Consider the following 12,500-nt stretch of genomic DNA (forward strand, 5'->3'; position numbering starts at 1 on the left):
TCGAAACTAATAATTTAAAATAAACAACAGGACTTTGTAAATCATGCAATCAGGTGGCCATATGATGAGCGCAAAACAAGATCCCAAGAGAAAGACTCTGGAACCACGCCAGTACTAAAAACAACAGAACCCCGCCCATGCAGGGGCTCTAAAAAATAATAGAATCCCTGAACAGGGCCTGTGAGAATGCCGATCTGCACAGCGTAACTGAAAAAAGCCCAACTGGTTGCACAATTACTCCAGTGAATGATTAATTAAACCTTATTCTATTTTTGGAATTGAACTCGGATCTTTTGTTCAAGCCGTAAGGTTGGAGGGTGCATAACTGTGCGCACCAAAAGGCCTCTCTTGTGAGTAAAACCTTGTCCATATCATCAGTAGTGTCATTAACAATTTTTTCAATAACAATGAACTCAAAGTCAGACATGTGATGTTCTTTCTATTGAAATGGACGGCCAATTCACACGTGGCCTTGTTGGTCAACATAGCCGATTTGTGATTCCGAAATCTGACCTTGAATTCATTCGATGTTGAACCTACGTATTGAATCTTGCATGTTTTACAGGTGACTAAATAGACATTCCAGGGGCACCCAACGAATCTGTTCCTCACATTATCTGTTCCCCAGAGCAATCTTGCTGGCTGGCAAAAATACAGGTGTTTCGATGAGCTGGCTGGGAAATTTTGTTATTGATAGAGGTTTTGCCTGGGAATTACTGACTTTTTCTAGCATTTCAACCCGAGCTGGCTGTAGAAACTCTCAAGACTGAGGACGACTAAAAAAAAAAAAAAAGGAAAGAACGCCTTCCCTCTCCCAGAGAATATTCACAAACATACGACGGCTGGTCAGAGTGACTGCGCTTGCGGAAAAAGATCAGTTTTGTCCCGGTTTTGTCGCTTTTGTTCGGTCGTTTTGGATCGCGGGATTTGAAAGCGAGCGGAATTCCTGGATGGGAAATAAATTAGATCAGCTGGCTGGGAAACCAACCAATTTTATCTAGCTGGCTGGGAAATTTCTTGTGTGTCTTGCTGGGAAAAAGGAACAGATAATGTTTTCCCAGCAACACTGAAAAACACCTGAAAATGCCTTAATAACATTTATTTTCATTAACTGTGGTATAATAATACATTTTACAACAAATTGGTCGTTGGGTGCCCCTGACATTCTTCGACCTACAATGTACATCCTGTCTAATGGAGTAAAAACGGCCTGTACAGGCGCTGTGAAAGATCTTATTTTCAACAAGATAATGTTTGCATAGATCACATTTGTTCTTACATTTAAAACATCCTACGGGAGTATTATTGCTGTAATGGGTTTTTTTAGGCCTTGCTAGAATCTCTTTTATGTTTTTGGGTCTTCGATAAGAAGGAATAATTGACCCCTTTGGGAAAATCTGGGATAGCAATGGCAATTCATAAATAAGATGACTAAATGATTTGATGATTTTGCTGATGTTTGGTAGATGAGGGTTATAGTCGACTACCAGAGGAAAGACGATTTTTTTGTCTTTCGGTTTCGAAGCGAGTAAGTCCTCCCTGGGTAGAACTTTTGCCCTTAAAAATTGCTTATTGACTTCCGCTGGATTATAACCTCTCTCAACGAGATATGTCTGGTATTCATCACTACGTTGGTCAAATTTTTCAATGGTTGAACAGTTTCTGCGAATCCGGGTGGCAACTCCAAATGGGATTGCCTTAGTACAATGCCTTGGGTGAGCACTGTTACGTAATAAGTACATATGATGGTCAGTAGGTTTTGAATATACATCCGTTTGAATATACCCGTCAACCAATGAAAGTGTGAGATCTAAAACGTTGAGAGAGGTTTCAGATGATACTACAGTAAATTTTATGGTGGGATATAAAGCATTAATGAAATCAGTGAAATCATTAAGTTTAGTGGCACCTTGCGTCCATAGATCGAAAATGTCGTCTCTATACGCCACCATAATCTGGGTTTGATTGTACCGGACTTAGCCTTTTGGTCAATAACTCCCATTGCTAAATCAGCGTAACTACAAGCATTTTTCGGGCCCATAGCAGTTCCATGAATTTGTAGGAAATGTTTGCCCTGAAAGTTGGAATTGTTGTGTTCAAGACAGTTCTTGACAGCTTCAACAATACATGGAGTGGATGGGACCTGAATTTCACGTGAATTGCGAGCATCGGTAACAGCTTTAATTCCCAAGTTGTTATCGATGTTTGGAAACATCGAGACAACGTCCCAAGAAACGAGAAGAGTACCTTTGGGGAATGGCCCATCCTTATTTAGATCTTCGATTCCTTCTTATCGAAGACCCAAAAACATAAAAGAGATTCTAGCAAGGCCTAAAAAAACCCATTACAGCAATAATACTCCCGTAGGATGTTTTAAATGTAAGAACAAATGTGATCTATGCAAACATTATCTTGTTGAAAATAAGATCTTTCACAGCGCCTGTACAGGCCGTTTTTACTCCATTAGACAGGATGTACATTGTAGGTCGAAGAATGTCTATTTAGTCATCTGTAAAACATGTAAGATTCAATACGTAGGTTCAACATCGAATGAATTCAAGGTCAGATTTCGGAATCACAAATCGGCTATGTTGACCAACAAGGCCACGTGTGAATTGGCCGTCCATTCCAATAGAAAAGAACATCACATGTCTGACTTTGAGTTCATTGTTATTGAAAAAATTGTTAATGACACTACTGATGATATGGACAAGGTTTTACTCACAAGAGAGGCCTTTTGGTGCGCACAGTTATGCACCCTCCAACCTTACGGCTTGAACAAAAGAGCCGAGTTCAATTCCAAAAATAGAATAAGGTTTAATTAATCATTCACTGGAGTAATTGTGCAACCAGTTGGGCTTTTTTCAGTTACGCTGTGCAGATCGGCATTCTCACAGGCCCTGTTCAGGGATTCTATTACTTTTTAGAGCCCCTGCATGGGCGGGGTTCTGTTGTTTTTAGTACTGGCGTGGTTCCAGAGTCTTTCTCTTGGGATCTTGTTTTGCGCTCATCATATGGCCACCTGATTGCATGATTTACAAAGTCCTGTTGTTTATTTTAAATTATTAGTTTCGATGTCTGGTGATTAACGCCTTTTTCGGAATAGAGCTAACTATTTCTTATCTGACGTATTGTCCACTTAATGAATTCCAACCGCACATATTACATGACATATTATTGTGATTTTTTATAATTTTTTTGTCATTTTAAACATTTAAATACACCTTTTGGGTCATGGTTTTGCATAAATAGCTCAAGTTCAGTTGTACCAGGTATTTTTAGTTTTTAGTTTTTAGCGTGTACTGAAGAAGCCCGAGGGGCGAAACGTTTACACGAGATTAAAATATACTAGACCTGTGAGAAGTTCGCCAGCGACTCATTTTTTCATTCTCCCTATTAACTTATCTGAGTCAAGACGGTTTGTATCCTTTTGGATCCTCCTCGCAAGTGGCATCATCGTTGGATACTCAATCTTTATCATTCTACTTCTATATATATATATATATATATATATATATATATATATATATATATATATATATATATATATATATATATATATCAGTACCCACTATGAAATTGTAAATATCTTGGTCTTCTTATTTAAAATCAACATGACAGTGGCTAACTCGAAAGTACACATATTCCTTACTACACCAACAACTGCAATGCCGTGTAACAACCTATGGATTACGTTGGATCAACACGAACTGTAATTAGCATAAACACACCACTGTCAGGACAGATCCACCCTGCGAGCAGAGCCTCCTTTTGTCTTTTTCTTTACTGAGGAGGAGAAAAGTAGGCTCTGCCCGAATCGCGTCAACTCTTTGAAGCCGCCGCAGCCCGAGCTTCTGGACTAGTCAATCTGGTTTTCTCTCGTCAAACCGGTTATTCCAGTGCGGGCGTCCCTCTAGTGACAAAACCGATGGTTATAATTGAGCGCGCTGTACCATAAAAAACCAAGATGGCGGCGAGATCTGGCATATTAGACTTGGGTTCGAGACTGTATCCTGGCAACATGCAGCGCATATTCAATAAAGATCTTACTCGATTCATGCAGAGCCTTTCTCGAGAACGCCAAAATCGAGCAAGCAAAAGAAAGGCTCTGCTTGCAGGGTGGCACAGATCAAACCTCAGTTCACGAAGGTTTTCTCTTCAAAATGGAACTTCGGTCGGCCAAACCTAGCAGCGCTCAAACTAGTAGAAAACAGACGCAGACAGCTGTTTCGGGCTTGTTGGCCCTTGTCAGTGCGCCGTAACTAAAACACAATGAGCCTCAGCGACACTTCACCTATCGCACTGTCATTCTAGAAAGAGCAATACCGTATTTACTCGATTAAACGCCATCTTCGATAAAACGCCGCAGATGAAACAAAAAGTACCAATAAACGCCGCGCCCTCGAAAAAACGCGGCATTTATTCCGGGATTGTAAGAAAAAAACAAGTACACGTTTACTTTTTTTCTCAGCGTCAGTCACAACTCAGACAATTACTATTCTATCTCAACAAAAGAGCGAGACCTTGGAACTTTAAACACGTTTCTGTTTTAAATAATATTTAAAAATTATCTTCCGTAATTGTTGTCGGTGATTTAAGAAATATGATTTTGAAATAAATGCCGCATCGAACACGACGAAATTTAATAAACGCCGCAGCGTTTAATCGAGTAAATACGGTAAGATCGGATTGTCACAAACAATTGCGTCAAATGCTCAACTGACCATACCAGCCCCATTATGAGAGAAACTATGTAATGGTCAGTACCATTCTCCTCCTTCAGATAGAGAGTTGCAAATAGTCTGAATTATCTTAAAGAGCTCAGCCACGGCAAAAATAATAAACCTTACACTAAAAACTGCAATGCCGTGTAACGATCTATGCATTACGTCGGAACAACACAAACAGTGATAAGCATAAAACACACCCTTGTAAGGAGGACAGATCAAACAACGTTCACGAAGGCATTCTCTTCAAATTGGACTAACTGAGGCTCATGATTCAGTGTGTTTTAGCTAACAGCTGTTCGTTGCGTCTGCTTTCGGGTTTAAGTGTTGATCATGCTAGGTTTGGCCGACACTAGTTCCATTTTGAAGAGAATGCCTTCGTGAACGTCGTCTGATCTACGGTCCTGAATGTGGTGTGTTTATGCTTAGGCCATCCCCTTTTTTTTCTCCATTTCGCGTCGTCCGACCGACCCAAATTTTGGACATTTTCAAAAAAAAAAAATAGTTAACGACGTTTTTAAGCCATTTTTATTGCGCACAGGAGTTTCGGTGGTTGATCCTTTTTCCCACGCTGTCGTAATTTTGCCACATCCGCCAACTTTTCCGCTATATTGATTTTGGGTTCACGTCTTGTTGTTTTCCTGGCTCCACGGCTATGATGCCGGGGTACCAGGCCTCCGATTCCGAGAATGCTTATGATTTTTTTTTTTTTAGGTTTTTTTTTTCAATCCGACCGACCGACCCAATATCAGGAAACGCATTCGACGGTAAACAAAAAAAAAGGGGGATGGCCTTATCAATTTTTGTGTTGATCCAACGTAATGCATAGACCGTTACGTGGCATTGCAGTTTTATTCTTTATCTATGTGCACATATATCTTCGTTCTCTTAATCCTCTTGTATTTTTACTCTGCTAATAGCTCTTAAACAGTATGAATAAAAATTGAATTGAAAGTCAAAGTTCGATGACAATCTGCACACCAACAGGGGGTTGCTATGTTGTATCAAAGCACGTGACCAATTCCTACGAAAAGCCTATTTCAAGCAACACTGAAATTATTTTAAGAACGATTTGCGTCAATTGGTTGGGACATTCAGCACCGTATTTTCAAATAAATCGTAAATTTATTTGTTGTGGATCTTGATGACGCCTTCTTAAAATTGCAAAGAGCAATTTACACGCAAACAAAAACGCAACGCGGGGCATCTGGCGAATCGCATTAGTTTTAAACACTTTTTTGAGAAACAGGTTGGCTTGATTCATAAAGTTCGACGGGGTCGCTGTGAAAAGGCGGCGAAAAAAAATAGCATGTCTGTCATCTGTCGTTCGCCCACCTATTTGAGGAGTGTATGAGCATTGTTTACGAAAAACGTCCTAGTTCAATAAATGAAAATTTGCTTATAATCTTTAATTATTTCGGTATTCTCACTCATAAATCAAATTATTGCAAAAAAAAAAAAAAAAAAAAAAAGGAGAGAGAGACGTCAAGATAGTTGTAAAAGCAGATCATCCATCGTTATAATCACCGATGCTACGAGATTAATATTATACATAATACCGGCAATAAACCATTTTCACCTGGCCTCGTCCTCACTTGTGTACAACCTCCGCCAAAAAAAAAAAGGGAGAAAAACATTATTCCAATACAAAACGTGTTAAATAACGCAAGATGTTTTGTTTTAGCCGTTGACTAAGTAATGAATTTGGACTCATTAGAATTCATATTAACGCCTAACAAGGCATTTGCGATCTAATACAGGTGTTGCGTTTGCTTAAACTAACGTTGTGACAATGTCGCTTTGTCCAATAATATAGTTGGTAATTTAACAATTCGTATGTTTGTCTCTTCGTTAAGACCATGGTAAGATTGAATTTGATTGAATCTATTGAAAAAGTGACTTACAGTCTAAAAATTCATTTGACGAGGAAAAAAAAGTCGGATCGTTTTTGGTCTCATCTGCAGAAGGGCAGATCCCCTCACCCCTAGTTGATAATTTAACGTGATATGAAAAAATGCTCCATTTCTCAAAGACTGATACAGTATCATTGAGAGAAATGAGGACTTTATTCCATTTAAACACATACAAATATCTCAGAGACAGCCTGTCACATGAAGGATCTGCTATAAATATATAAATTTATGTTGGGGGTATTGATTTCTTTAAATGTCTAGGAAAAAATTTAGCATCTTCATTACAATAACGTAAAGGTAACTTTCTCTCCAAAACTTTTAAGCTTTAACTCAATTTAAGCAAAAAAGAACACATGCATTTCAATCTTGATGATTGTGTTACAAATTTGTAGATTTTTTTTGTCAGTCGCCGTCGAATCTGAAAATTTAGGACATGCTCTGCTGTTAAGATGTGTATCATCACTGTGTTAGTCAACTAGATGTTTAATGATGAAAAGCTACCGTGTCAGTTCTTCGCTGAAAATGCAGAGTGCAACTTTGTCAAACAACTATAATTGAGAGCGGTTGTCACCTGCTGAGAGATCCAGTTCGGAGAATAATTTTAGCTGGGCCATTACTTAATATCGAGACAATTTGCTTTATCTTTCTTACATGAAAACTACGAAATTACATCTGTGCAATTAGAGATGAGGAGATTCAGTTTTGTGAGCCGATATATTACGTATCTCGGGCAGCTTTTTCGGATTAATTAACGGCGACAGAAATCCTAGCTGGCCTGTAATTGTTCTCAGTTTTGGCAAAATTGAGCGGGATTTAAAGTTTCACTTAGTCGTATCATCAGTCACTTTTCAGTTTTGAGTTTGCTCTAATTTCAATTTCGAGGAATTAAAGTTATCGTGATAGTCAGAAAGACCGCATTTTAAAGGAAATTATGCGCGGTTTTCGATTGGCGGTTTAGCTCATCCGGTCTCACTTTGCCGAAGAATAACGTTATTGAAACATGAAAATAGGTTTTTCTCTGCTAATATATTCAAAGTACATTCACTTTAACTGCCATATACGTCACCTTAATAACATTGCTAGCAGAGCGTATGCGCTCCCACTTGTCACGGCGCCGAAACATAACTTCTGCAAGTTATCATACGTTGTACTGAGGCCTAGAGTCTATTATGCGACACCGCTATATGAACATCGCATACACCATCAGCTCCGTACGATCTGGTTAAAATTCAAGTCTCTGCTCGCGGTTTAACCGCATTGGAAATATTATGGCGTTTACATTTAGCGATTCATACTTGAAATTACCGCCCATTACAGGAGAAAGTTCAGTAGATATCGAAGAAGAAAATTCGAAAACGTCTAATGGATTGGTTCGCGATAAACATGGTCTGGTTCGATTGCCTCCTATAGTCCGATTGGACTCCCTTCGATCTAAGTCGCCAAGTGTGCAAAATTTGCCTTACGCAGAGGAAAGAAAAACAGACGAAAGCCAAGCTGACATAGCTGCTAGCGGATCATCCTTAAAAATTTCTCACAAAGTGGACATCTTCCGACCTGAAAATTCGAGAAAATTCAGAAAAAAAGCGGAAAGAGAGGAGGAAGAGATGAAATTAATATGCGCTCAGCCCGCTGCTATGGAAATAAGCGATTCAGAAAGACGCGTCTCTGACAGTGAACAACGATTCGAGACGAAGAAAAAGACAGGACGCTCTCGAATTAAGCAGGGATCAAGGGCGTTACGACGTAATGATCTGGCTATGCTTGTTCAACCGGACTCGTTGGAAGACCAAAAAGATAAAATAGCAGCGAAAAAATTGCAAAAACTATCGCGATCACATGATTTAGCGAAATCTTCGCCTGAATTATTTCACCGAAAGATCAATTTGGAACAAGAAGCAGGTGCAAGTTCTGTCGAGGACACAACAACTTCAACGCTCCTGTCGTCTGATTTCTTCCCCGAAAGTTGCTCCAGACTTTCAAAAGTTCGACTTTCTGTTCATGATTTTGACGGTTCTTCACTTTCTCGATTGAAAAATACGATGAAAAAGGATGATAAACCAAAACAATATCGTTCGCAAAAAGGGAATTTGATTCGCCAATCGTTAAGCAGCCCTAATTCACCTGTTTGCAGTGAATCTGCAAATGAAACCGAGAGCAAACGCAAGCCAGGGCGAAAATCACTTAACGACATTACCGATTCTGTGAAGCAGTTTATAGATCGAAGAAGGCCTTTCATATCTCCGGATAAAAAGCAAAATTTGGAGGACGGCTCTACAGGGTTGAGAGTTGAAGGCAAAAGCTGCTCTCAGAACGGTAAAAGTTCATCTATTTCATCTACAGGCGTTTCTAGCGCGGAAACTTTGCATCGACCACTGGAAAACGAGAAGAGACATTCGGTGTACGACTTGCAACAAATTTTGGGCTTGTTTCAGCGAGAAGATTTAAAACAGCAAGCTTCTGTGACGTGCTCGCATTCTGGCAATTCAAGCGCCACAAATGTATCTCAAGGTAACGATGTCGACAGCAAATCTTCAGTGAACGCTTCTGCTTATGATTTGAGAGAATTTCTTATGTTGGCAGCTGCGGCAGAGGTAGCAAGCGGGAAGCAATCAACAGAAACGCCAAAAACTAAATTGGGAGCTGGGACTCCATTGAACCTACTCTTCCCTAATCAAGAGGGTGAAAATATCAAGGAGGGCCCAAGAAAGGGTTCTATTTACGATCTAAAGGAGTTTCTCTCTCTTGCAAGCACTATGAGTTCGGGCTCCGCACCCACGAGTGAAAACCCGAGTAGATCAGCCTCCTCAAGCGGGTTTATCTCTCTAGATTGCACTGATGGTACGTCTGACTTAATTCCTGATAGCGCGGAAAAGACTTCTCAAGGAACACGACGCAGGTCCACCTATGATCTTATGGAGTTCTTATCTTTGCCAAAGTCAGGAGCTAACTCACGATCTGAGTCACGGCAAAGCAGCGCGTCTTCCCAAAGCGACAACTCCGTTACACTTAATCCACTTCCTACGAATAGACAGAGCGAAAAAAGAAGTTTGTCTGTGTACGACCTCGTTGAATTCTTGTCGATGACGTCTGAAGTACCACCCCTTGTCCGAGTTACATCTTTGCAGGGCGAGAAAACCGCTTCCAACAGTAATTTATTAGGAAACGATTTAAGTCAAACTGATGGAAAAGGAAGAGAAACTAGAAGCTTATCTGTGTATGACCTTGCGGAATTTTTGTCAATCAGCTCTGGTGTTCCTCCACTCGTGCAAGTTACAACTTCTGAGGAAGAAGAAAAAGAACGAGCCAAAACTGACAACAACATAGCTTCGATGAATGAAGAGAAAAGTGAAAGGAAAGGCATCTATGAGAAGGATTCTTTGTACAATTTGAGGGAAATATTAAATGTTATGCGACAAGAACAAGACACAACGACTGCGTCAACACACAATTTAGACAAGGAGAAAAAAACACCAGCCCCTTGTCCATCTCCCGCAACTGGGAGCGGTGGGTGCCCTAATGATGCACTATTGTCAACTACAGAGGGGAAGGAATCAAGGGATAATACCAATGCACACCGAATGTCTGCGCGCGACGTAAGGGAGCTTTTAGGGCCATGTGCATCACACGAAGGCGCCCTCGGCAGTGCAAGCCAGCAGCAGACTCAAAAAAGGTTTTTGAGGAAATATTCCAATGCGTCACAAAGTTGCATTAGCATCCACGTAACAGACGAAAGCAACCGAAGTCTGGACTTGGACACTGATGATGTGTTTCTCCCTTTGCCGGTTGGAGATGCAACGAACTCAGCTGAAACTCAACGTAAGAGAAGTTCTGTGTACGATCTCCGCGAATTTTTGAACATTTTAAACGGGGATGATTCTCCACTGAGAAGAAGATTGTCAAGTATGTCATCAACTTCGTCTAAATCCGCCGAAAACGGATCAGAAAATCACCCATCGTTAATTGCAGGTTCAGATTCAGCTGGGTCAAGTTTAGGTGCGAAAAATGACGCTACGGCTCATTCGCGACCGCAGCTCCCGCCTCGACAAGATTCGGGAGGGAACATGTCCCTGTACGACCTGGGCGAATTTCTGTCGCTCCTAAATACGGACGAATCTCCGCTGAGACGCCGACTATCAAGTATCGGTGATACAGGAACACGCAGCGAATCAGAAAGTTTAAAATCGCAATTTTATAACCTGCAGGAAATTTTAACTGCTTTTAACGATTATGAACAGAAAAAGATGAGCGGAGAGATCACCTCTGGTCTTTCAGAGGCTGGTGATGTTGCAGAACTGAGCATTCCTGTTCCTAATTTACCTCAGAGAAGCGAAGGATTAAATCAAACTCAATATTTGCAATCTAAAAAGCAACCATCAGCGGAAGCTAGCAAAAGCTAGTCTTTCCTTTTCGACTGATTTAAAAGTGTGATAACCAATCAACTATTTCCGCACTTTTTTTCTCCGGCGACAAAAATACCACTTCGATCAGAATATAACCAAACTAAACGGACCGGATATAAAAAACAGAGTTCCCATTTTAAGTCAATTTCATTTCGTCGAATCGCTGTATACAAAAAGCCAAAAGTATGAGAGTGGACAAGGAATAATAACAATAATAAATAATAACAAACTTCATTTAAGTGTCAATGGATTTAGCATTAGCGCACTAATTGGGGACACTAATGAAATGAAATCAAACCAATTATTAGTTTTTGTGGAGAAGGGAAAACCGGAGTACGCGGAGAAAAACCTCTCGGAGAAGAGAAGAGAACCAAAAAAGAGAACCAACCCACATATGACGTCAAGTCTAGATCTGGGAATCGAACGAGAGCCACATTGGTGGGAGACGAATGCTCTCACCACTTCGCCATCCCTACACCCAACCGAACGGTGAAAAAATTTATCTACTTGAAGCAATTCACTTCCCCGCATTTTGGAGCTAAAAGGATTGCAGCATTTCCTAGAAGTCAAACTACTCTTAAATAATCGGTCTCAACTATCATCTTAAATGAGACCACCTCGATTGGTTTTGATTTCACGAGCACACCGTGCCATGCATGGTGTTCCAGCTTGTATCATATAGAATGATTGAAAAACGTTATATTGAATAAAATATAATTTGAGAGAAGTTCATTTGAATCCGAAGGAGTGGGACGAAAATGTTTGTGTCGAGATTACTTGCGTATGTAGTGCGGGTGAAGTGGTTGTGCGGATGCATTATGCGTGATGACCACAACGGGTTTTTACACCGGGTTAGTGTTATGATGGTGCGTTCACCTTGCTTTTAAATCTCTGGGTTAAAAAAAACAATTCAGCCAAAGCACATCATAAGCGACCGAAAAAATTGTCAGCTTCTCAACCCGGCTGTCAATAAAAAAATTAATGAATGCTGTTTCAACCAGTGAAATTAAACTCAGCCTGAGCCTCCGTGATTTAGGCAGCCGGAGGATACTTTGTTTATTGAAGAAAGACAATGGAAAAGAACACGATCTCGGACGATTCACAGGTCACTTAAATTGGTCGTATCCAAATTTTCAGAATTTTATTGATAATTGCTGGATTTGAAGGTGTAAAGCGAGTAGTTAGTCATGTTCAATCAATGTCCAACGAAGTCTGATGATCTAACTAAAATGATAAATTGCGCTGTTAGAGAGCGGGAAATATGACCTACATTATCAAATGTTTGGCCATATAAGTTTTATAGGACACCCATCAGTTTACTAGATTTATTAATTCTAAGCAATTAGTGACTGCTAATAGTCTGGCTCCTGTATAGTCGTTAACCACCTTGTTTAAAATGACTGTCGACGATTTATCATAAACGCTTGTTGGGGGCAGCTGACGTCAGTGAGCTGACGTAG

General features: G+C 40.2%; 1 protein-coding gene across 1 annotated transcript; it reads left to right on the plus strand.

The window, feature by feature from the left end:
• Positions 1-7,730: 7,730 nt before the first annotated feature.
• Positions 7,731-11,738, plus strand: LOC137998880 (serine-rich adhesin for platelets-like). Its single transcript, XM_068844720.1, has one exon. It carries the CDS (start codon positions 7,909-7,911, stop codon positions 11,035-11,037), a length of 3,129 nt encoding a protein of 1,042 aa, XP_068700821.1. The 5' UTR covers positions 7,731-7,908; the 3' UTR covers positions 11,038-11,738.
• Positions 11,739-12,500: the final 762 nt, after the last annotated feature.

Source organism: Montipora foliosa, chromosome 4 (genome assembly GCF_036669935.1).
Source record: "Montipora foliosa isolate CH-2021 chromosome 4, ASM3666993v2, whole genome shotgun sequence".
NCBI lineage: Eukaryota > Metazoa > Cnidaria > Anthozoa > Scleractinia > Acroporidae > Montipora > Montipora foliosa.